General features: G+C 38.5%; 1 protein-coding gene across 5 annotated transcripts; it reads right to left on the bottom strand.

The window, feature by feature from the left end:
- Positions 1-27,189, bottom strand: ARSK (arylsulfatase family member K). 5 transcript variants are annotated; one of them, XM_071580286.1, is made up of 8 exons: positions 26,942-27,189; positions 22,868-22,997; positions 20,827-20,986; positions 12,566-12,848; positions 7,607-7,778; positions 6,317-6,541; positions 3,643-3,867; positions 1-3,563 (listed from the first exon to the last, which is right to left on the bottom strand). In XM_071580286.1, exons 1-8 carry the CDS (start codon positions 27,077-27,079, stop codon positions 3,295-3,297), a joined length of 1,602 nt encoding a protein of 533 aa, XP_071436387.1. In that variant the 5' UTR covers positions 27,080-27,189; the 3' UTR covers positions 1-3,294. The 5 variants fall into 5 exon arrangements, with proteins under 5 accessions (XP_071436387.1, XP_071436389.1, XP_071436390.1 ...); XM_071580288.1 differs by lacking the exon at positions 26,942-27,189 and adding an exon at positions 23,582-26,920; XM_071580289.1 differs by lacking the exon at positions 26,942-27,189 and adding an exon at positions 25,820-26,920.

Genomic DNA, 27,189 nt, shown 5'->3' with positions numbered 1-27,189 from the left:
TAAGCATTATTTATTTTATTGTATTCTGTACAATATACCGCATTTTGTTCAGACCTCTGGAAAGCGATCAATTTCTTTATTATTTTTCCTCTTGAACAAACATTCACATGAATATTAATACTTTGTCTAATTATGCAGCCCATTTATTTTGTTTAAGTAATTTCATCCCTACCCGAACTCATTTTAACCAGAATTATAATGGCATGTGCTACAGGGTTTGAAGGCTTTTTAAGCTATTAATTTGTTCCTTGACTACTAAAATATAAAAAAAAATACATTAAAAAAAATCTGCCATAGCAGTAAGTTTAGTGGTAATGCTCTGTGGACACAAAGACAGAAAACCAATAAAACGCTCATCAGGATATACCTCATTCCAGTGTAGTAAGACGTTTATGAAATCCATGTGGAGTGCTAAGCCATCAGAAAATACATATCCTTTTTATATTTATTTCTACTGGCTTACTGCTACTGCTAAGTAGCAGTAATGACAGATTCAAGAAAGCATTTATGTATCAAAGTATAATGTCATTCTGAATTGGTGCTACAGCAGCAAGGACTGTGACCAAGAATAAGCAAACCTAAGTCCTGCTATAATTACATGTTTCCTTAAGCAGAAGAGCTACTACCTAAATCCTACCTTCTTCCAAATGGTTTGTTGTCACAACCCTGCAAAAATGTGAAACAGTATTTTTATGTTAACTCTTCAATTCTGTCTTCTCTGTTTACATATTAGGTTTCAGTTCTCCACTCAATGATACATTAAGCATTGACAAGAATGCAATAAATTGTCTCAAAACCCTCTCAAAGAAGGAAATTTCTGTAAGATAAGACACTATGGCAGGAACGTGTGATAAGAGCAGATGGCAACAAGAGGAACCAGGCCTGGTAAGGCAGATCTGGGTAACCTACTTGAGCAAAGATTCCTACTGTGGAAAACTGTAAGAAAGGAATGTGTTAACGACAGACCTAAATGAAGGCGAAGTTTTGAAATTAGCACATTGGACAAAATTCCACTGTGTAAGCTGGGGGAAAATTCCATTGTGTAAACTGCTTACAACCATGCCATTCCCAAGCTGTGGGAACATCTGAGATGCCTCCCGAATATCCGGGACTTGGACTGTATAAAAATGGCACTCCAGAAGCATGACTTTTGGATCTCACCACTCAGAAGACCAGAAGAAGGACCATCGGGATGCTGTCGGAATCCATGTGCTGGTGGTATCTTTATTTTTCTACTTAATCTGTCTCTCTCTCATTCTCCCTCTCTCTCTCTCTCTGTACCTCATATTTACTGTTAAATAAAACCACACTACTGACTTTAGCATATGCTCTCATTTCCACCTTAACTCAGGCAGTCACCTTTCAATAACCGGATCTTAACAAGCATTTACTTGCAGAATCTAACTGTGTAACAGAGATTTAGTCAAGCAATTTTCATCTTATCCTATGCAAATCACACTACCACTTTTCAGAGAACTGCTCAACACAGAGGTTTGGATAGAGCATTTTTTATTTTTAATTTCTGAGTGTGACCATGTTATGAAATTTTAAACAAGCAGGGAGTAGTAACTACCAGATCCAAAAGCAAGAGATTAGCAGGCAGATCTTGAAAAGATGGAGTCAATCATGTATATGATACAGAAACGCTGGCATGGTTAAGCACTTGAATAAATTGCATCTATGTTCAGACTAATACTTGTTATTAACTTTTTGATTATATTTTAACTGCTATAATTCCTGTGGTAGTTTTAGTTAGGCCTTTTGGTAGGCCTCAGTTTTAGTAGGCCTGATAGTGCTATGTAGATTAACAGATACAGGTGCCACCTGATTTAAGCGAAGAAGTATTTCATACCAGATGACGCAAACTGGGATATAAATAACAGTAGAGTAAGAAGTGTTCTTGCAGTTCCCATCATGGCTGAAATAGAGGCAAGACACGTAGCTGCTGTCTTGCTGAAGTGGGCCTTGGCTGCAGCCAACTGGTACTTTGCATTTTGAGTTCAGGGAAGTAAAACATTTTATTATTATTCTCTCTCTTTGGCCTTGCTGGGTGTCTTTTTTGGGGTGCTTTATGGATCTAGAGTGATGGGATCTGTCTTTGGTGGGAAGTAGAGAATTGTTGTTATATCTAACTTGTGTAGGTGTGTGCTGTATTGTAGTTTTAATTTTTTGGTTTTTTGTATAAATATATACAGCTAGTTTGAGGGTTTTTTCGTTCTCCCTTTTCTCAGCGAGAAGGGAAGGAAGATTGACTCTCTATTGGACAGTTGGCATTTTGCCAGCTCAACCCAAGACACTTCCCTAAAGTGGATGAATACGTATTCAGTGTGGATTACAATCAATCCAGCAAATTCCACTGTAACTGGTAGCTAATTTCACTAAATTTTGCTTTACTTTGTCCTTATAAATGTAAATTCCTACTGATTTCTAATGCTTAATAATTTTTGCAATCAGCTAAATATTCCATACACATATTTATTTTTTACATATTATCCTTCCTGTGTCTCGTAGTTTTAGTTAGGCCTTAGTTTAGCAGGCCCTGATAGTGTTATGTAGATTAGAAGGGACAGGTAGCACCTGCCTTAAGCAACCAGAGATATTTCATACCAGCTGATGTCAACACAAGTATAAAAGCAAGTGGAGGCGGAGGTGCTTAGTCTTTTGCACATGGCTGTGGTAGTGAGTGGACCTGCTGTGCTGTCCTATGAGGACAAGGCCTCACTGCCGCCTACTACTACTTTGCATCAGTTTTATCTTAGGGAATTAAACATGCTTATTTAGTCTCTCCCTTTTCCTTGCTGGGTGTTTCTCGGGAGAGTCTTTTGGGGCATTTTGTGGTTGATGTGGTGGAATTTGTATTCAGTGGGAGTGGGAAGTTATTGTTGTTTCTTTCTACCTTTGTATATATGTGATATATTGCATTTTGCTTTTAATTTTCCCTCTTCTGTGTAAATATATAAACTAGTTTTAAGTTTTAGTTCTAGGTCTTTTTTCCCTCCCTCCCTTTCCCTTGAGGGGGGCACTTATCTGACCCTGTAGTCAATACTTGGAATTTTGCCAGGTCAGCCCACTACACTGTGTGCACCTAAGTGTTTCTGAACAATAACATGTAAAATTCCAGTTTTGTTGTGCTGCCTAGTTACATAAAATGCTCTTGGCTTCCTAACACAAGGCAGTAACTGTCTGGGATACTTTGTTTTAAATAGCTTACAAAAGACAATAATTCTAACACTCGAAATACCTATGCATAATGTTTTCATATCCTCAGTCATAATAAATACAGGTTGTTTATATCTAGTTCCCAAGCCACTTGTCAATTGCATTTTCAAATGTTTTTTGTTCCTTTAACCAGTCTTGATGCCACCTAAGGTTCGCAATAACACTTGAGTAATTCAGACCCAAACTTTGTTTCCAATGGATAAACTCTCGTTTGTTATACTCCTGAACAGAAGAAGAAACCTTTGGGTAGTTTACTACAGAGCGGAGTATTTTGTCCAATGAATGTACAATTACTGGAAATCTTATGGCAACATTTGTTAGCTCATCTGGATCGGCAGTAAGGTCTGGAACAAACAAAAAGTCAGTTAATATTGCATTTAAGTAAATTAATGAGTTGGTCAGGACATAAAATTTGTAACATACCAAATAGTTGTGGCAGTACTGAACAGCCATCTGAGTAAGCAATGTATTTCCATTTGCCAGTTCGCAGCATATACACAGAAGAATTCACATTGCACCCATGGAATTCACTCAGCACCCAAGAGGGCCGAGGTCTTCTTTGTGACACTTCACTCTCAGTCTTTTCACATAGCAGCGGTATAAGAGAATACCCACTGAGGTTCTGTGGGACAGGAATTCTTGCTATATCTAAGGAAAGACATACAAAATCAAAATGCAAATCCAGTTTCCGTGATTAAAAAAGGCTAATGCAACACTACAGGTGTCCGAACATTTTATTTTGATTAATTATTCTTTTTGTAGAACAAAGGAACCCCAAAATACTCAATGGAAAGAGCCTTAAGGAACTTCCTAAGGCAAGCTGCCCACCATTAGGATGAAATGCACTATCATCTGTGTCTAACAGAAGTTTCCAAAAAGCAATCACAATGGCCTCATTTGATGGATAGTTCTTTTTTATTTTTTAATTATGGTTATAAACATATCTCTTCCTCTCTGACTAGATCAAACAATGTCATAGTATGAAAAAGCTCCACATTCATTCCTTAAAGAACAATGGTGGTGCTAAGCTCTTACGTAGCATTCTTCATCAGTGAATACTGAAATGCTTTACAAAGCCATTATGGTTATCATCTGTAACTGGTGGGGAAACTGAGGAGCAGGGACACTTGCTTCTTAGGCAGGATTAAAGATAAAGATGGTATCAGAGGTGGTATCAACATGGTGCATGCGAGGAAAACACTATTGACTCCATAGCCCACTAGATGGCCCTCAGAAGATGCTGCAATATCCATAAGCTCCTCAGCATCAACTTTTATCACAAATGCCTCTAGATGCCAAACATCAAGTCAATATTAAAAGGCTGCCAAAGGTTTGTCAGAGAAATTTTGAAAAACATGACTGAGGATCCCAACCATGTCCCCTAAACTTCAGCATGTCCTAAACAGGTATGACAGTGCTGCTATTTTTTTAATCACTCCACTGAATATCACCCCTAGACATTCAATATGCAACACCTTCCATTTCACAGAATGCCGTGTGGTAGTATTTAATCTTCAGTTCTATGCTGAGTGGTGATACTCTGCATATAAATTGCCCATAGATGACTTCTTCCTTTATCAGCACACATCTTACTTTTCATCCTCTGTCCAGCCAGCATCTGACTAAGCACTAGAAATACCTGGAGTGTGCAAATCCAGCAATTCCCCATGAACTTGAACAAATACATACTACATTTCAACAAATGAAAAAGGGATATAGGCTTTTCTGTTATCTTAAACTTGTAATGCAGTTGCATTAACTGCATTTGCAAAGAATGCTCCAGGTACCTTCAGCAGCTCCAGCTTTTCCAATAGAAAACCAAAGGTACTTCCATACAGACCGACAAAACCAAAATTGCCTGGAGGAAAGGTTATGCTACATCCTGTTAAAAAATGCAAGAGCTGCTGCATTTTTGGCTGAATTATGCCTATCACACAGATTCTGCTGGAATCAAAACACCTGTGCCTATTCACAGTCAGTAAAAGAGGCAATCTTGAGCAAAGCATTTGAATGGTGTTTTAAGAGCGATTATTTCCCTGAGACAACACAAAACAAAGTGACTACATTTATCACAAAAATAGACTTGAAATCTGTTTCCTCACTAGCCAGCAGTAGCATATAAACTGAGGACATAATAGACAACAGAAGTGGTTCTCCATGTTTTCACATTCATCTCGACCTATATGCTTTTTGACATTCAGTATACAGAAAAGTGAAAATGCCAGAAGAGAAAGAAAGGATTACACACATGAAGTTCTGGGGAAAGGGTGGAGAAAAAAAGAAGGAAAGATAGAAGGATGTTAAACCACCTGACTAATTACTTCATTCAGGGAAAAGGGACAAAGAAGATAAAAAAAAAAATTTAACTCTTTCTATGTGATACCAAAACATATAAGACACATATCCAGTATAAAGATATGCATATAAAGATTTGATGTCAAATTTGAAAGAGAAGGCCACTCAGATTTTATGTAATATTTTCAACTGGTTCAAAGTTTTTGAGAAGACACAGATAAATAACTTTTGTTCATTTAAAAATAAAACCAATTAAAATAATAAAAAAGGGATATTTTGCTGAGACATTTACTGCTAGAAGTACAATGTTATCTACTACCCTATACTCTCTCAGCCCACCGCACTGTACAGGTGACACCCCTTAGAGAGCCAGCTTTGCAGGCTGGCTTGAAAAGAACACTTCTTCTAACTGGGAGCCTAAAAGATTATACATAGTCTCAAAAGGCAACTTCACCTGATGTTTAGTTCCAACTAGAAACATCTCTTGCATGATTTATGACAGATAACTGCTTAAAAGTTAATTCTTAAAAGTGATTTTGATCAAGGAAATAATCCTTGGTGGGCAAAACAAATAATCCTATATATAATCAGTAAGTGTAAAGACATTGAGGACAGTAACAAGAAACATCTTTATCTCCTTGATTGATTTTTTCATCCATTCTTTACTTCTTCTATTTAGTCTGTATGTATGCTCTACCCATAAATTATCTCCTGCTGTGACTCAAAAAGTGGAGGCATAATTCTGACAAATGCATAATAATGGTAACTGGAAAAAAATTTCATTTGAATTTACTTAACTCACCAAGCATAGTAGGATATATATCCACAAGAGATACTACATTTGCTATTTCCTGCTGTTGTTTTACACCTGGCCCCATAACTAAAAGAGGAACATGGGAACTTCCTTCATACATGCTCATTTTATAGAACTGACGATGTTCCATAGCAAGTTCTCCGTGGTCTGCAGTGAATATAACAACTGTTTTTCTAAGAAGCCCCATATCTTTGAGAGCTGAAATAATCTCACCTGCAATGACAAAAAGATACTTAAAAGGATAGCTTCAAAATACTTCTTCCAACTTCAGTACCTGCAAACCAGTATGCAAACCTCAAGGAATCATCCTAGTCAGAGGGCTGGAAACTCCTCTCTTTTTGCACATACATTTGCGCAATGAAGACACAATATATATTCCCGTCTTTTTGCATGTACATTTGTGGAACAAAGACAGGACCAAGATCAGTGAAGCTGGTAATCAAGCGAAGCACTTAGGCATTTTAAATACTAAAACACTAGAATGGTTCTTGGTTAAACAAACTGGTCAAAATATGTCATAAAATTAAAACCCCAGCTTACAATCCTTTCATTCCCTAACACTGTCAGGGTTCCTTTAACCTTTTAATTCACAAAATGAGGAAGAGTAATTCTGTGTCTTTTAAATCAACTTAACAGGTGTATAAGATTAGCTGATCTATTAAACTTCATATTAGTATACAAGTAAATTTTTTCATTCATGGTCATTTTTCAAATCAAGAAAAAAAATAATACCAATTTGCATTGATATTTTTGTGTATGTAGACCTTACTGCAAACTAGGAAGAATTCTGAATGTCCAATTATTTCTTTACTTCATGCTAAGGGACACTCCAAATCTAACCTTATTGTTTACTTTATGTGTAACAACTGTTATCCAGTCTACACACTTGAAATCAATCTCAAGGAAACCTACTTATGCCCTAAAATGCATCTTCTCTTCCAGCTTTGCTTTGTCAGTCTCTTCCCTTCACAAAAATGTTCCCATTATTTCAGTTAGCATTTAATCAAAGAGCATTTAGTTCATCTTGTACATGGGTCATGCAATGTTTTGTTGCTGGTTTTCAACAGAGCCTTTGACAGGTGGTTGAGATTTCTTTTCAGAGTGCACTGAATTCACCTTGCAAGAATCCAAAAAGCTATCCCATTATTTATCACATAGACTGATCAACCACGATCCACATGACTTGTTTTCTATTTTTTCTCCAAAGATTAGCTGTATCAGCATTTTTCTTAAAATGTCAAAACTAGAAAATCCACTGTATAATGACATATTACCTACCCAGCATGGCATCTGTCTCTGCACACATAGCATAATAAAATGCTCTTATATTTCTCACTTCTTCCTGTGTAAACTCTCCTGTGCAATTCTTGGTGTACGATGAGTAATAGTCTACTGGATGCATCTCTGAAAGAGAAGACCACTTGGGTATTTTAATAGCTTCATAAGTTACCTAAAATAAGAGGAAATTAACATTACTTTAGCAACTGAATTAAACACATTTTTTACACAGATGTAATTAAAACTTTTTAGCAGAAATGTACAGTTCTCAGTTTATGGTCCAGGAAACACCAGCTGCTTATCTGTTACATGATGCTGCTACCTTGTCTGGACTTCCCCGCAGCTTCCACACGTATCAAGTAATTAAAAAAACTCACTATAAAATCACCTAGAAACTAAGGCTAGGAGCCAGAAATATGTGTTTTATCAGCTGCTATAAATTTTTTCTTTTGAGAGAGCACAGAACAATTTTCTAGTACTGTACTCCAGATTAAGTAAAGAAGTATCGGCACAGTGTTTTTATTATTTGTAGGACAACTATAAACCTCATGTACCAAAGAGATTGAGTGTTATGTGAGAAAATACAGACATTAATGCATCCTCGGAAAATCTCCAGGACAGTGATGACAAGTCTTTACATCTTGACTATGTTAATCCAATTTTCTAATACTTTTCTGCTTGTTTCTACATGTATCAATTCATTTAGTTATAAAGAAATTTAAAGATCCATGTGAAACTAAAAAAACAATTAATTTCAAGTAGGGATGGATTTGTATATTCAAACTGGCACACTCATAGATATTGCGTGCTGCAGTACTAGATTTAGAGCCTTGACATTTGACACATACATTTAGCCTAGACTGTCATAAGCATTCCCTTATGTAAGTGCTGCAGTTAATTATTTCTATATTGTAGATTTAAAGCACAAATTACTACAAAGGAGAGAAAATGTAATCTTAGTATGAAAAACGTAAATTTATTAAATTCTAAGCCCACACCTGTTGCCTTTATCTCTGAAAATCTCTAACAAACAGATCAGAGGACTAGATTATGGCACAGCAACACCAGTGTCAGTGAAGTACCATTCCAGGGCTGCAGCCACAGCTCCACTTCCGGGCTGGGCCCAAAAATGGGTAACACTGGTTCCTGATAAAATAACTGAGATACTTACTGTCCAAGGGGCTCCATACAGCACAAAAGCAATCAGACCAAAGTTGTCTCTAGAAGCATTACATTCCTGTTTACTGGTGTAGCAACTTAAGAGTATCAGTCCCATGTTGTGGGTATTGGAACACATGGAAATTAACATCATTGATGGTGAAAGATACACCGTATGCTCAACAGACAGACAATGCACTACAAGCTCCCCAGACAGCTCTTCATTATCCATATTTGGCGGTGTGTTCCAACACCCACAACACTCCACCTCACACAATATTCTCTCTTAATATCTTGTAGATGTATTAAGTGATACAATCATTAAGGCTGGCCAAGATCTCTAAGATAATCAAACCCAACCACTAACCCACTACTGCCAAGCCCACCACCCAAACCATGTCGTCAAATGACATCTACATGTCTTTCAAATTTCTCAAGGGATGGTGAATCCATCACTGCCTTGGGCAGCCTGTTCCAGTGCTTTTCAGTGAAGAAATTTATCCCAATATGCAATCGAAATGGTCCCCGGTGCAACTTGAGGCCATTACAGACAACTGCAAGAGTTAAAGTGCCCACAGGAATGAAAACTGGCTTTGTAATAGTCAAACAAACACATCAAAATCTAAGTTTCCTGAGGCTCTATAGAAAATAGGCTGCTAGAAGAAATCATGGAAGATAAAATAATAGCAGACAATTGCTGCAGTCATCTTCCTACTGCTCAAGGTCCTTGGCTACACGAAGCTACATTTTAGACTTCTCATATTTTATTTCATCTCCATCATCATCATCATCATCATGGTTTGGCTTCGCGAATGAAGATTTGGGAAGGGCACTATCCATGTAGGTGTACCGTTTGAGCCTGCATAGTGGACTTTTTTTTTTTTAGTTAAGGCACAGCATGCGTGAAACTGGCCCCATCCTTTTAACTCCTAAGGCTCATCTGCCACGGCCGAGCAAGCTTGGACTGTGACAGTGAAGTCCTCAGGACTGGAACCTACAGCACCTGGTATTCCCAGGAGGTCTCCCATCCAAGTACTAATTGGGCCTGACCCTGCTTAGCTTCTGAGATCTGACAGCATCAGGTGTCAGGGAGGCATTTAACTGCCTGGATATTGTACTTATTAGCTGCTTAAGATATAATGGGAGCAAGAAGTGTCTCTCTCCATCCATGATTGTTTTCTACAGAACTACAACCTGGATACTCAAAGTCATAATCTCTTTGTCTGTTATAATTCATACCTAGGAAAGAAGTCACATGCCCTGAAAAAGTGACACCTTGTGCTAAATACAGGGGACCATCTGCTTAACAAAACAAGGTTTCACAAACATATCATGTTGATACCCTGTTCTGTAATAGAGCCTCAGTAAAAAGGACATTTAATTCAGTTCTTCATCTATGCAATCAAACTTTTTTATGAGATTATCTTTGTGATTTTCAAAGACTGCTTCTTCCATGACCAAAACACAGCTACACCCAGGAAGAACCAGCCCATGGCCAATAAATGGTAATATGTGGTTCACACAATGCAGTATGTATAAATATAGTTGTGCAAAGGACCTCAGCAAACTATGCTTAAGAACTCTAAATGGATTAAGGATGACAAAAATTTGTCTAAGATGATATAACTGTGTCTGTGACTTGAAAAAAGGTACTTCCGCTTCCCCAGACGCATCTAACCTAGCAATTACCACATAGCAAGTTTTCCTTAATAACTGTGCTAGATCTTGTTTATGGAAATGAAGGGATTTTCCCCATGTTTTTCCTCTCCCTGCAAAATTTTCATTAGTCCCAGAAGAACCCACAACCCTCACTATTACAAAGAAATTTGTGTGTCTCAACCTTCATTTGTATATCCTTTTTTTCTAAGGATCTGCATTTTTGATGCAGCTGGGTAAAGAGCTTTAGCAGTTCTCTGTTACAAAAGGCTGCAAGTTATACAAATCGCATAGAATCATAGAATCATAGAATCATAGAATTGATTGGGTTGGAAAAGACCTCCAAGATCATCGAGTCCAACCCTTGGTCCAACTCTAGTTTATTTACTAGATCATGGCACCCAGCGCCACGTCCAATCTGTGTTTAAAGATCTCTAGGGATGGTGAATCCACCACCTCTCTGGGCAGTCCATTCCAATGCCTGATTACTCTCTCTGTAAAAAATTTTTTTCTGATATCCAACTTAAATTTCCCCTGGCAGAGCTTAAGCCCGTGCCCCCTTGTTCTATTGCTGAGTGCCTGGGAGAAGAGACCAGCCCCCACCTGGCTATAACTTCCCTTCAGGTAGTTATAGACAGTGATGAGGTCACCTCTGAGACTCCTCTTCTCCAGGCTAAACAACCCCAGCTCCTTCAGCCTCTCCCCATAGGACTTGTGCTCCAGTTCCTTCACCAGCCTTGTTGCTCTTCTCTGGACCCGCTCCAGCATCTCAATATCCTTTCTGAACTGAGGGGCCCAGAACTGAACACAGTACTCAAGGTGTGGCCTCACCAATGCAGAGTTGGAGTGGAGTTGCATGTGGAGTTCTTTTTCAAAGCAAAAAGTATTTTCAAACGTAATTCTACTGCTTAAGCTGCAGAGAATATTAAAGTCTTTTTGTAATGAAATCTGTTGTAACACATTTATATTTTATGGCAGATAATGGCAACTGGACACCATATAAGACAGAGAAAAAGGTATTTCTTCTTTGGAATAGAGTGCTATTTGTTAGCTTTACACATACAGACATAACAACTTTTTTGTGTTCTAAAACCATTGAAAACCTACAATAGCACAGAAAATAAAGACTTCTGTTGTGTTTTATGTGGCTTTATGTTCTAGTTTCATACTGCAGGAAAAGTCAATCTTTCACTATAAAACTCAGATAAAATTATAAATAGCATCACTTACAACAAGCAGAATACAGAATATTCACAACAATGAACTTCAGACCATTACTGAAAATAATTTCCAGCTAAGAATAGCAGTATTTTTTTTTCTTTTTAATGTAGTTCTAGCCACTGAACTCCAAACTTCTTTATTGATTCAGTGACTGTGTTCTAGGTGAAGCTGGCAAAATGCCAACTGCCCAACACAGAGAGAGAGTCAGTTTCCCTTCCCCCACCAAGGGAAAAGGGAAAGCAGTGAAAAAAAAACTAGAAGTAAAACAGAAAACTTAAAATGGCGAGGTTTTATATTTACACAGAAGAAAATTAAAAACAAACTACAATATAACACATATATACAAATATAAACTCCACACAAGTTGTCCACCCAAATAATAGATTCAACCACCCCAGCCAAGAAATATCCAGCAAGAGAGGAGAAAACATAAGACAAACAAAAAAGTTTATTTCCCAAACCAAACAGCTGTGGTGACAAGGTCTAACACTGTCAGTAGCAGTTATAGTAGGTCTGCTCAGCACCTGGCCATGAAGGGGAAAGAGGGCTAGGCACCTTTTACACCTTCTTTTATACTTGATTTGACATCAAATGATACGAAATATCTCTTTGGTTGCTTAAGTCAGGTGATGATTGTCCCCTCTAATCTACGTAGTATTTTCAGGGCCTACTAAACTGAGGGCTATTAAAATTAAGGCCTAAACTACCACATACTGCTATACACTCTTTCCTATACTTCTACATGCTTTCCTCACTTCTATTTGCTTAACCTTAAATCAGAAATCTAACATCTCATTCAAGTCCTTTCTTACTGTGTACTGTAATATCAAAACTGGGTCTGACTTGAAAAATCAGGAATAAAATACTCTTATGTAAAAAGTGCAGCTATTAATAAATTTATATTTAAATTTCATCTTCACATACCTGTTCAAGCCAATAGGCAGATGTTAGAAATGTAGAGGATCCAAAATTTTCTCCTGCATAGGGTGATGGATATGGGTGTGGTAAATTTAGTCCCAAGTAAAGAAGGAAAGGTTGAGTAAGGTTAACTGCTTCTTCCTTTATCCAATTAACTGCTTTATCAGTATTCTGCCAATCTGCTTCCATCACTCGAACCTGTTTCCTATCACCCGTAAGGTTTACCATGGGTCTTCCTTCTTGACGGAGTAGGAAGTGAACATCCCTAGTCCAAGCTTCCACACGGTTACTGAAAATATACACACAAAATACATACTCAGCAGAAAGTGTTTTCTTCACTTCGCCTCCAAGCAAAAAGCACTATGAATTCCTGAATAACATCCCCTGTATTTTTAGCTGCAATCTGTTTATAATTCCTACCTAAAGGAGACGACTTGTTCAACTGAGATATAGCTATTGTGCATCTATTTTGTAGTCAAACCTTCAGCCTTTTTTTCCCCTGCTTCTTAATCTTCTTTCTGACTTACTACCACTTCATATCAGAATGGTTCTTCTCACATCTGCAAAATAATATTTAGAAATAGTCTCCATCTTATTGATACTGCTGCACATTCTGGCACGGATTCACATGCTATTTATTTGGTGAGGAGGACCTTAGATTTCTGTTATTTGAAAGAGTTCAATGGGAAATAACTTGCCTGGTGAGGCTCCCTTTAGAAACAACATTCTAGATTTGCATTGTACTATTAAAACATTTTTAAACACACTTAAGACAAAAATAGTTAGAGTGATTTATCTTGTTCAATTGCTTTAGATGTAGTTGGTAAGTGCTATTGAGGGAGTAATAGAGGAGAAGGGTGTAGAGAAAGCAAGAAGAGGGAAAAAAGGCAACATTTTAATGATAAAATACTTTTGGATCAGATTTTCTACTGTAATAACATTTTTTACCTCTCAAAACCACTGGGAAATATGAGCTGCAAATGTCCTTGTTTCTTTGCTATAAGGAATGATGCTACAACTAGAGGAGGAAACAGCCCATCTAAGACCTTGACTAATCTTTATTTTGTTCATGACAATTTCAATATAACAAAAGAAATTATAAAAGAAAGTATAAAACTGCTCGAAGTTTGATCATATACTTTCATCAAAACACAGCATTGTTATCATATAAAGAGCACCAAACCACTTTTATCCCCACAGGAATTTTACCAGCAGTTTTTTAACCTTCAGAAAAGCTATTCAGAATTATCTGTAACAATCCTTTTTATTGTTTTAACTCCTTGTTAAAGCTTATACTTCCAAGCTAAACAGGCTCAAACAAATTACTTAGAACAAATAAAGATCTATAGAGAAAGCATGTTTCACAAACATTAAAATGAAATAATGGTAAAGAAGTGTGAGCGTGTGTCAAATTGCATCTGATGTCATAATACTGACTTATACAGAAAAAAAATACTATGTAGGCCATAGGCCAGTCTGACTATCTAATCAGATTGAGATTTGGATCAAGTTAAAAGAACAAAACCCTTTCAAAATCAGAAAAAAACCCCAAACTCCAACAAACCACACCCAAAACCAAACCTAAAACCCCAATCCAAACCAAAACCACCCCCACAGAAGAACTCCAACAAACCCCACTTCAGACTTTTCCACATTCTGGAGCCACAAAGGAGATTTTTTGACACATCCAAGAGGAAAACTAATCCTCAGGCAGAAAAGAAGATGACCTGTCAAAATAAGACTCTTCAAAAAACCAGGTGGAGAATTGAAAAAGGGTGCAATACTACATTCAAATCTAGAGTTTAAATTGAAAGAGCAAGGACTTGACAGGTAGTTATTTAAAAGCTTTGGAAATTAATGCCAATTTTCAACATTTTCAATGGGAATGAAAAGAGATCATATGTCCTTTGCTAGCAGTTAGTACTCCAGTGATTGTAACAAATATACAATGGGGGAAAAAAGCCATATATAAACAATAGAGCAATGCAATATTGAAGTTTAATGAACTACTGCCATTACTGACCCAGAGAAAGTGACCACATGGCAGTCAGTAACTGTATGTATTTTAAGTGAAATAGCCACCAGTACTCAAAAGCATACACGGAGTCTTTTTGACGGGAAGCAGTCTTGATGTATTCAATAGTTCAAAGACTGAAGATATAGTTCTTTCCTTCTGTTACTATGTATTTCCTAGAAAACCCTCTTCTGCAAATCTCATTCATTCACATCTATGAGTAATTATCTTATTATAAGCAAGTCACATTCAAATGGCTACTTTCCATTATATATTTGTATTTTTAAGATACGTAAACTTCCATAGTTAGAGAGATGATTTGTATTAGCAATGGACAGTTTGCAACAGGTTAGAACAAACCAGAATTAATTTCTCACACACTTAACTTGCAGGAGAAAAGTTAGTATTTTTTTTAATTAGGTAAACATGGGATTAAGGAGCAGAAGTGTTTTTACTGTCTAAAGAAACAACATATATGCTTAAGTAAAATTTCTAAAGAGCTGATACTGCCTGCTGAATCTTGCACTAGCCGAAGTGTTCTATATCCCTTTCCTAGTCTCTCTTTTAACAGGAAATTAAAATAGCAGGACATTTTAAATATTTCCACAACAAAGAGGAATCTTTGTTATAATTCTTTTACACTGTTGATAGATTCCTTGGCTACTTAGGGTTGTCAAATGTCTACAGAGATGCCATGCTGGGAACAAGACATGTATTCTTCTCTGACTGAGGAAGTGTATTTGTAGTTCTCATTTTTTTTAATTAAAAATGTTGTCAACCGCCATTTTCAAATTCTTCTTGAGTAGGTATAGAAAGGCTGACTAACTATGGTTATTTTCTTTTATTCTCAACCACTACATACATTTATTCATCTATACAGTAAGTATAGATCTCAAACTCTCACTGAATGGAAAGCAAAAAAAAAGTATAAAAAATTTGTACCAGGTGAAAAGGTAAAGACCTAGAAAATAAAGACAATTAAAAACTGCAACACCATGGACTTCATAGTCTTTCCCTATTATATTTAAAACATTCATGAATTCAGTCTCATGGGACCTAGCCCTAGGCAAACATGATGTCATTATATGGTTATACCATAGTATGTACTTGTGAAACTCAAACCCATCACTGAAGTAGATAAATCTATACATGCCAGAATTAGGAAAAAGAGTATGTGAATGTTACTCCACTGATTGTCTTGGTTTGAGGGGAAAAACCAAAATGTTTACCCACAAGCAGGGGAGGGGGCCTTCTCCACAATAATCATGCCACTCTTTATCAAATTTAAGAAGAGGAACTTTTAATACAAGAAGGATAACTGTTCTTAACTGCTATATATATATATGTAAACAGACTAGTGCAAACTGCTTCCCCAACACCACAACAGAGAAAAAAAACCAAAACAACAACAAAACCCAACACGTTTTCCTCCAGGAGGAAAGTTATACTTAGGCAGAGTCAGTGTCACGGCCCGGCTGGCTGCGGAGTGAGTTTCCAGACCCTCTCCAGCAAGACAGACGAGTGGTGAGCTCTCAGATGAACTCTGTCTCTTCCTTCTGTGTTCCTTGTCCAAGAAGCAGAAACACCAGCAGCCAGGAGCAGCAAAGAGCAGCAGCAGCAGCGAGCAGCCAGAAGCAGTCCGGGGCAGGCAGTGGCAGCAGCGAGCAGCCAGAAGCAGTCTGGGGCAGGCAGTGGCAGCAGCGAGCAGCCAGAAGCAGTCCGGGGCAGGCAGCAGCAGCAGCGAGACGGCTTCTCCTCAACCCCGCACACACACACAACTCCCAGCCGTGTGTGGTCCCCAAGAACAGAAGAGACAAACCTGCCCCCACCCAAGTGATCAGCAGTTAACTACTTTTTTTGTTAACCACTGGCATGGGCAGTTAGTGGCAGGGGAGAGAATTTACATAATAATTCCAAACTACAACACTGATACTGGTGCTGCCAGTTTTGAAAAGCACTGAATTGGCTTTATTAATTTCTCATCTGACCCCTGACATAAACATTTAGAGTAATACAACAATAACGATGCAAATGTAAAAGTACAAGACACAGTAACATCAAGATTAAAGCATTGATAGCCAGGAAACATGACTGACATCAGCAAAACAGAGCAGCACTGAAGAAGGGGATGATAGTGTTAAGATCACTGTACAGATGATGAGTCAGCAGCATTCTGATAGGAGGACGGCAACTAGTTCATCGGGCACTCTGTGTGCCATTCTTCCTGTTATTTCAAAGGACAAAGTAAAATAGGATAGTCATAATAAGTAAACAAAAAAGGTATTTGCCAAATGTTCCTGTAGACCGAACCTAGCAAGATTTCACTTCAAAATATCACACCACAGCAACTTTTCACTCCTAAGAAGTGCAAAATGCCATTTCATCATTCATGACCAAAAGAAAAATAGGAGAGATCTCACTAGGTGACATTAGTTACCCTATGACATCCCAGCAATCCTGTTCAGACTATTTGAACATGAATTAGTATTTGTGTGTCTGTGGCTATGAGATTGTGAGGTGGCACACTTTACCAACACAAAAAATTAAGCAACATAAAAATCACATTCCTCTTCTATATAGTCTCACGTTACAGTTTTCTTTGCATTAATTTCCATATAATAAAATTTATTTGAGAACTAAGGAGTATCTACTTGTTCAGATTGGCACTCCCCAATCTTTGTACTGGAGTGAGAATTCACCCATGATTGGTGACAATGAAAGCAATACTTCTGGACACAACCGACCTTTATTTCAGTGCAACTTTGTGTTCGAGTTATCATATGAACAGCTATAAACTTCTGCAATTATTTAGAGCTGCTCTTTTAAACCTGGAATTACTTTATAGATTAAACAGATTTCAATGTTATAATACATTTACTTTATCTCAGTAAAAGGCAGGGTCAATATATAGTAGTAGTTTAGACAACACAGAATTTTCTCACAAAATACTCACAAAAGTGATTCAGAAGAGATGTATAAGGGTCTGTATATTACAGCAGATAATTTTAATTTGTAGGGGTAATTTTACTTTACTGAAACACTGAAGCATGATGCATCCTCAGAAGCATTTCTGTCTTGCTTCATTACACAGAACAAAATCTGACTCTACCATCTCAAAGAATCATCTGTTATTGCCTCTTTACAGTATGTCCTTTTAAAAAGCATGAATGCCTGACATAGTCATAACAAACAATCTCTACGCTACAATAATACAAGCATCTGTAAGCAATCATTTAATGTTGTTTCTTGCCAGGGAGAAGAATTTCACAATATTCATACAAGGAGGCACACAGAATCAGAACAATACTACAAGCGATAACTTTCTAGTACATTGTACAAATACTTGTTTCTCATTGGAAGGAAAAAAAAATCAAGAAAAATTGCAAAATATTACAAAAAAGAGCAGAGGTGGAATACTCATCTGATAATAGTTATATGCTGAGTTACGACGAAGAGCTACAGACAGTGACAAGGAAGAAGCACAAGCAGCACACAAATATGTACACTGAGTTGTAAAATACATAAACATGAAATTCCTGCTGTAAGTCATTTGAATAGTCTTTTACATCCACCATAGAACTGGTATATAGAAAAAGAGGGAAAATACTTGCTTTTTTTTAACACTCTCTTAAACCTGAGAAGTTATTACTTTGGCCAGATTCTGAAGTGGATACTATCTATAAAGTACTTTGCAGTTAAAAGCAGTGTGTACACACAACATACTAACTACTCATGTCAGCTTTCAACTTCTGACAGCTCATTTTACTGACGGAAATGAGGAAATTTTAAGTAACTGTAACCTTTTTAATATGAAAGAAAAAGCTATTATGTTTTTTCAACAACAGACATTATTATTAATCAGTGAGACAGAGCATCTTCATAAACACTACATAGAAGGAAGACACCAACTCCTACTCATAGTAAGCTTTAAAACATAGGAAGTACAGCTTCACTGGTTTTGCATGGCAAGGTTTTGGTAACAGAGGGTCTGCAAAGTGGCTTCCCTGAGAAGCTGCTAGAAACTTTCCCCATGTCAGACAGAGCCAATGCCAGCCAGCTCCAAGATGGACCCACCACTGGCCAAGGTCAGTATCATGAGTAATGGTGGTAGTGCCTGTGGAATAACACATTTAAGAAGGAGGGAAAACTGCACAGCTTCAGCAGCCAGAGGAGAAGGGAGTAAGCATATGGAGAGCAAGGAAGGAAGTGGAGGAGCTGCTCCAGGTGCCAAAGCACAGACTCTCCTAAAGCCTGTGGGGAAGATCCTAGTGAGGAAGGCTGTCTGCCTGCAGTCCATGGAACAGATGGACCGTAGACCATGGTGGACCCCATACCAGAACAGGTGGACATCCGAAGAAGGCTGTGATCCTGTGGGAAGCCTACACTGGAGCAGACTCCTGAAAGGATCTGTGGACCCGCCGAGAAAGGAGCCCAGGCTGAAGCAGGTTTGCTGGAAGGACTTGCAACCCTGTGGGAGACCCACACAGGAGCACTGGAGTGCATTCCATGGAAGGGATCCATGCTGGAGTAGTCTGTGAAGAATCTCAACCCATGGAAAGGACATACATTGTAGAAGTTTGTGGAGGACTGTCTCCTGTGGGAGGGACCCCACACTGGAGCAGAAGAATGCAAGGACTCCTCACATTCCCCTGAGGAGGAAGGAGTGGCACAGACAACATGAGATGAACTGACCACAGTCTGTGTTCTCTGTTCCCCTACGCTGCTGAGGTGATTAGCTAGAGAATTTGGGAGCAAAGTTGATCCTGGATAGAAGGGAAGGGTGGGGGTAAGGTGTTTTAAGATTTGGTTTTACTTCTCATTGCCTTACTCTGAATTCTAATTGGAATAAATGAAATTAATTTTTCTGAGTTAAGTCTGTTTTGTCCATGTGTCTGAGTGATCTCTTGATATCGTTAGTTTCATCATTGAGTCTTTCACTATATTTTCTCTTTCCTGCCCAGCTGAGGAGGGAGAGTGATAGAGAAGCTTGGGTGGACATCTGGTGTCTATCTGGAGTCAACCCACCACAACACCAGAAGTCTGTGAACACTTTCAGCCTTCCAAATAAAACCCCACAAAACTTAAATATTTAATAATTTTAATTATGTTTTTTTGGTTCTACTTTTCCTACACTGCTATTACACCCAGGAAGCCAAGAAGTCTCAAGGCAAGGCAAAAACAGTTTATGAATTTCACTTAGGGAGCAATATCAATGACAATGCTGAGCAAACCCAGTTTTGATATCACCTTCCACCTACAGGTAAAAGCCAAAGTGCAGTGGCATAGGTGTTGTAGTTTCGAATGATAATGTAAATTCCCTCTCTGCCACTAACTGCCCATGTCATTAGTTAACAAAAGAAGTAGTTAACTGCTACCAATTCCTTCTTGATCATTTGGGTGGGGGGCAGACTGTCTCTTTTGTTTTGGGGAGATTCCATTTTAGCTCGGGCTGAACACGAAAGTTGTGTGTGTGCTGCTGTGGAGGAGAAGCCGTTTCTCCTGCTCCTCGCTGCTGGTTCCTTTTCTTCTTTGCCATGGCTGTTCTGGTTTGGCACTGGGGCCGCGGTTGTTGCTCCGGTCTCAGTGCCATTGCCCACCCGCCCCCGCCGCGGCAGCGACCCGGGAGAGAGAAAACACAGCTGCTCTCCGGGACACGCTGCAGTTCTCCACTCCCAGTTTTCCTTCTTCGTTTGGGACAAAGGACACACAGAGAGAGACAGAATTCATCTGAGTGCTCATTGCTCGTCTGCCTCACTGGAAAAAAAAAGACAGAACTCACCCTGCAGCTAGCCAAGGTGTGACACTGACACTGTCCATAAATATAACTTATCCAGGAGGAAACCTACCGGTTTGGGGGTTTTCTATTTTGTTTTTGCTTGTGGTGTTGGGGGAGTAGTTTGCTCTGGTCTGTTTACAGTTATATCTATACCTTCATATATATATACACAGTAGTTAAGAACAGTTATCCTTCTTATATCAATTTTCTAATTAAAGTTCCTTTTCTTAAATTCAATAAAGAGTGACGTGATTATTGTGGAGGAATCCTCTTCTCTGCTTTTTGGTAAACATTTTGGTTTTTCCCCTTAAACTAAGACAATAGGATATGCTTGCTTCTGCATAAAATTGCAGGACAGATACCTGCCAAGTACCCAACCAAACTTCTTTTAAATTAAAGCTACTACTATTTCAATCAGAGAAGAAACCATGCAACAGACCATTATAAGATTCATAGCAAGAGAATCTATCTAATTACCTAACTGAATGATGTCCAGAAGTATAGTCCAATTTTCCAAACTTCTGTGCATGGTAGCCATGGTTCTCCATGAGATCCATCCATGTTACGTAACCTGGATCTAGACCTTTGAAGTTATTCCAAGACTCTGTTAAATGAATAAAAAGACCACTCCACATAGCTGGGAACAAAAAAAAAAAAGATGAGTGATTGGTATCCCCTACCTCTGTACTTGAGGCTGGATTAATCTTATTATTATGGAGGTTAAAAGTCCACATTGTAATGCAATAGAACATGGAAAACAAACCATTACTCTTCCAAATCTCATTGTCATAATCAATTTAAGTAACAAAATTTACTCAAATAATCCCCAGAATCGCAGAAGGTGGTCTCATCCTTCCAGGTGCTATGCAATCATTAAGTCAATGTTTTCTTAGATCAGAAAATATTCTTACTGATATCTGAAAGAAAATGGCATGATAGTACAGATCTTGATGAAACAGTCCTGTATTTACATGTGTTTCAGAGTATTATTTCCCCTTACTACAGTTAGATTTTAATATCCATTGAATCATACTTGCAGAGGGAATTAGAATATAGTATTTTCATAAATACAATATGACCTCAATTTTATCCTTTTTAGGTAATCTATTTCACTACCAGCTGCAGAAACAAAGTGAGAATATTAAAGAAGATATCAAGAAGAAATTAAGCCAATGGAAGAGTTGCAAAGGAACTATAAGGGAAGATTGGCTTAGTCAATTCCTATTTCTTTGCCGCTTATTGCAAATTTTTCACTCTTTCCTATGCTAATTTAAAGAGAATCCTAAAATGAAATGAACTCATTCTATAAGCAATAGAAATATCCTGCAAGCATAATGCATCAACCCCATGTGGCAATACTCCTCCTTTCCCCACCCCAAAGTCCTCTTTCCCACTATGTCTTCTGGTATCATCCCTGACACCTCCACAATAGATGCACCCTCAGTTCCTTGAAGATGTCCAAAACACTGGCGAAACAAGACCTGTCCTGCTGGTTCAGAGTCCCACATATGATGACTGATCAGTGGCCACAGTCACGCAAAATGCTACATAGCTGATGAACTATTGAATTCATCATGCCGTCTCTTCATCACTTGGAATACTAGCTGTCATTTTCACAAAACTTATTAAAATTAAATAACACAAAGGTATTGCTCTCGGCAACAAAAATTGGCTGAAAGACTCAAAATCAAGAAAAAGAAAAAAGACTGAGTGCTTGTTCATGTGACCTTGGCCACTTAAAATGTGAACTTCAGAAAAAGAATTGGTGACCAGGTTATCAATAAAGGGAATATTAAAAAGGTTGAACTATATTTGACAGGCTGTGTCTGCTGTTTCTTCCAGTGTATGCTTTGAGAGAAAAGAGGAACCCTGTTACAGCTACAGTGTCTTTGCAACTGTAAGAGTTAGAAACATTTTATAATGTAAGTTTTGATTGAGGAATATAATTTCTTTATCTTTCCAGCAAATTCTGCAAGTCTCCAATGAAATATAGAACATCTACAATAAATAAAGAAAAATACTGTAGTATACAATGAAAGATACATCATGTATCTAAGAGTGTGTTTGGAATAAATGTCATTGGAAGACAGTGACAACAGCCATCATATTATTCAGCTGTTACGATTTATTACTTTTTGCCAAGAACAGGTAAGACATTTATTAACTTTGTATTGGGAAACAAAAGTAGTTTGAGTGTACTTTCAGCATTGCAGCAGACAAATGGATGATTTCTGTATAAATGTTGAAGATTTTTAAAAAATCTGATGCTTCAGTGGAGTTTGCAAAAAAATTTGGGAGCTGAAAAAGGCACCACAAAACCAAAAGACAGGAAGAAGCATAAGAAACAGAAAAGAGAACCAGATGGAACAGGAGAATACTGTAAAAATTCAGACACAAACTGAAAAAGAAAAGAAAGAAAAACAAAGCAAAATCCCCCTCAGTTAAAAACTTTGAAATTTCCCATCATTACCACATTTTTAAATTGATACGTGCAATCTAATGTTTGGCTTTGGTCTACCTGCACGGGAAGGGCAACAAATTGGAGAATTGGTATAGGCATTGAGAAAGACAGTGCCATATCTTTTCATAAAATTTATGAAAGGTAAATCCACAGTCTGATTTCCTGGAAAAAATGTCAAGCGTCCGTCCTGCAATCAAACAGAGAAAAACAACCTATAAACAAGCATTAACACAAATGGCTGCATTAATTCATAGATTTGTTACTTGATCTTGAGTTGCTGAAATGGTGCCACTTCTACTCAGGTATGAAAAATAGTGTTGAGAAGCTTTAATTAGATCAATATAAAATGGATTGCTTATGAAAAAGTGCAATATAAAAGATAACTGGGCTTCTTCATAGTAAAATTCATTTCTTTCTATAACTATATGTATTCTAAGCTCTAGTTCTTCAGGAGTAGGGTCCTACCATGACACATTCAATGGGAACAGGTATGGTGAAAGATGACAAGGAGTCAGGCTGAATCTCAACACAGATGTATGCACTGATATGTACTCATATGAAACCCCTACTGATCCCTCATCGTTATCCACACCATAGCTCTGAACTAATTTTAAACTATGGACTGAAAAGTGAAGGAAAAGCTGAAGAAAGGCTATTCTCCCAGTGACATGCCACCCACAATGGTTCCCTTTTGATAATTGCATAATGATAATTTCAGTTTTGCCTATATGTTTAGAGAGTTTTTAATCAGTAACTTTAAAAAGACTCAACATTTTGAATAGGTACTTTTACAGGAAAAAATTATGATCACTTGAAATCATGTTGCATGTAGACTGATCAATTTCAGGCGATTTTTTTTCCAGTCACTTTTATTAATTTCCTTGCTTCAGTAAGAAGTCCCAACACAGTCCCAGCCTGACTGGCTCTTCAGTGAACAGACAGGTGACAGCGAATCTACACAGCTTTAATTGCAGAAGAAAGCAATTCTCTTCAATTGTTTTCTGGCAGAAATACTCTTGGGATACCGTGGCATTGTAGAGAGTCATTTTATTTGGCACCAGTAGAGCTAACTGTGGCATCCCAGACTCTGAAATCAGAACATGACAAACGATCCATCCACCTAATTTTGTACACTACTACAAATGGCAACTAGAAAAAGCACTGAAAGTCAAGCTGTAATCTGCAATAGGAACTTGAAAGAAATTTTGGACTCAAAGTGCTCTTCAGAGAGTTGTCCTGGTTTTGGCCAGGACGGGCTTAGTATTCACATGAGGGGGCATGGCTAAACATGAAAGTTATTTTATACCACCTCATGTCATTTTTCGGGAAGGTGTCCCTTCTGGGTCAGGGAAGCATGGCAGCAGTACTGCTGTGCTCCTGTACTGTCAGGCTCTACATGATACAGGGGTGAGTACAAATGCATGTGAATCGTTCACCTCTCTTGTACACTCTCTTATTAATATTGTTCTTGTTACTGTTAGTTTCCATATCCTATTGCTGTGTCCAGTAAATTGTTCTTATTTCAACCCGCGATCGTTATCTTTTATGCCTTCAGTTCTCCACTCCAGCCCATCAGGGAGAGGAAGAGAGATGGGAGAGTGAGCAACTGGCACATGGTTTGCAGTGGTTTCAGTGGGAACACTAAATTGAAGAATATTATTCCTAAACTATGACAAAAGTACACAACTGTTGCGTAATCCCATCAGCAATCCATTCTTAAATTTCTTCAAGGAGGCTATGGTTAGCACAGCTGGAAACAGGAGTTCATTATATATTGATACTGTGACATAATATTCACTGACACCTTAGCAAAAGAATTCTGTATACTTTGTGTCATTGTACACTTGGTATATTGAGACATGATTACTATTTCTATAGATGATGCAGGTATTTTCATTGAAAGCTCTGTTCTTGAACAGGCTGAGAAGGTGAAAGCTCCAGCAGCTATTTCAGGAAATCTTCCCTCTAAGAACTGTACAGGATTTGCAGGGTTTGAAATACCTAAGGAAATAAAATTAACACAAACAAGCACATCCATCCAAAAACTTGAGCTGCTTTGCAAGAAAAGCCTGCTATCACCCAGTTTACTCCAAGTAGCAATTCAGGAGTTGAATTGCCTACTAGTACATTTCTTCAGGAAACGTGCAAAAACCAAAATGCCTGATGTGACACAGCAGCAGAAAGCTGGCTGTTCAAGCAAATGGTCACTGTTCTGGAGGTCAAATACAGTCCAGTATCACTGAAAAGAAAATTTTTGTCACACTTGACAAAATAGATGTGAGTCTTTCAGAGGCAGCATGACACAGAGCAAAGGCAAGTACACTTCCTAATGAAAGCCTACACTTTTCAACAGTCTGCAGAACTTAATCTTTTTTCCAGAAAAACTCTTAGTTTCAACAGTACCCAGCCCTTCCTGTTCTCTATTAGTGATGTAATCAAAATGATTAACTTATTTCTGCCTTCAAATCCATGTCAGAAAAAAATCTTACACAACACAACCTTTAACATATTCTTCTTTGTATGCACTATGCAAATACGACACTTTTCAAAGACAGTGCTTTGTTTTTAATTGTTTATGAAAGAACATCAAAACATCTGGAGTTTTAACTTTCTTTTTTGTAAGGGTTACCTCATTCATCCCTGTAATACAGTCATGAAAACATTCCTGTTTACAGGTGACAAAGAGAAGTATAACTAAGACTTGTCTGGAGCTTCTGCTAGTATCTGTAGATAAAATGGACACTGACCAACTCCCGGGACCCTAAATACTGTCAATTCAGCTATTGGTAAATAACAGTTTTAGTAAAAGATGAAAAACTGGAGAAAAAAACATGCCTTACTTTGGAATGTTGAGATGATATACTCAAAATAAAATAAATGAAGAATACAGTCAAAGAAAGGAAAGTCTATAAGAAGCTATTGTACGAGTAAATTAGTTATTCCTTTATCTTTGAGATCACAGCATATGTCTTTTAAGATAGGGTCTGAAAAAAGATAATACATGTTTACCAAGCACGTAGGAAGAATTCATCCCAAGAAGGACAGGGAGCAGGCACGAAGTCAAGTGTTCTGTGCAGTCAAGGCTGGCATTCTGAGAAGACTGGGAATTAAGATGTCTCAGCAGTGAATGAGAAATCATGAGATGTAAAAGCCCTTGGAAGTAATACCATGGAGCTTATGTTTGAATCCTCAATAAGGAGAGCTCAGATGAGGCATAGTGTTCCTCAGAGAAAAGCTTACACTTTCAGTATGCTAGGTGGGCAACTAGAAGCATGGTGAAAAAAGTGTGAAAAATGTGCTGTCTTTCATTGTGTGCAAGGAAACATACACAGTATTTGTGAGTGGGGGGAAAAAAGAGAAATCTTTTCTACCTTTCTAGATGTTAAACCACATGCATCAATAAATCACTGTAATGAAGACACTCAATACCTACCAATTCCTTTTAGTTGCAGATACACATCTGACAAGTTTATTGTGTTGTTGTACCTTCTAAGAGCTGAGTAAATCAGTATGTGATGCTCAGTAAGTCAGTCATTTCATCTGTGATACAGAAATTCTCTATCCTATCTGTTGAGGAGCATTGTTATGATTTTTAATAGGATAACAGAGATTAATGACCTTCCTTTCCTTTTAGCTTCTCAAGTAACAGAAAAGCATGCACTCTACACACCAGCTCTATTCCAGGAGCAGCTGCTGTGCCCCACAGTCCTGATGATATGCCCCCCTGCACCTTAAGTTGTGGTGATAAGTTGTACATATCACACCACACTGGGGGACTCACCTGTTGCAGAGGTATCTGACTATTCTAATGCATCTGACGCAAGCAAGGAACACATTCCTGGGACGAAAGCCGAGTTTGGTTTAGAACATTAAATGCTACCGAGTGTCTCTGCGACACCGAAGGCCTGCCCTTCTAGTCCCAAACGAGACTTCCGCCCCGTGGAAGTGCTGGAAAGTAAACGCCAGCCTTGCTTGCGCACGCCTGTGCGTAGGTAAAGCATCGGTAGGGCCTCGTTACCACATCCCCGGCGGTAACATTCAGGCTACCGCCGAGGGTTTTCTCGCCCTCCTTCACCCATGTGGCGGCCTAGCCTCGCGCCGCCGGGCTGCTCCTCGTCCCCGGCCACTCACCAAAGAGTCGCAGACCACCAGCACCACGCTGGACCGGGGCTGACCCCCAGAGGCGGCGGGCCGCGGCCTCGCCTCCACCCCGGTGGCCATAAGGAGCAGTGCCAGCCCGGCTAGCCCCAGCGGTTCGCTGCCCCACATTGCCCCGCCACCGTGGCCACCCGCTCCCGGACCAAGGGGAGTAGCAACTCCGAAAGCAGATCCCGGGACCCCGGCCGCAGCGAAGGACTTGACGGCGAAGAAACGCAGCC

Source organism: Pithys albifrons, chromosome Z (assembly GCF_047495875.1).
Source record: "Pithys albifrons albifrons isolate INPA30051 chromosome Z, PitAlb_v1, whole genome shotgun sequence".
NCBI lineage: Eukaryota > Metazoa > Chordata > Aves > Passeriformes > Thamnophilidae > Pithys > Pithys albifrons.
The sequence above is the reverse complement of the archived record's forward strand: the minus strand, read 5'-3'. Positions and strand labels throughout refer to the sequence as shown.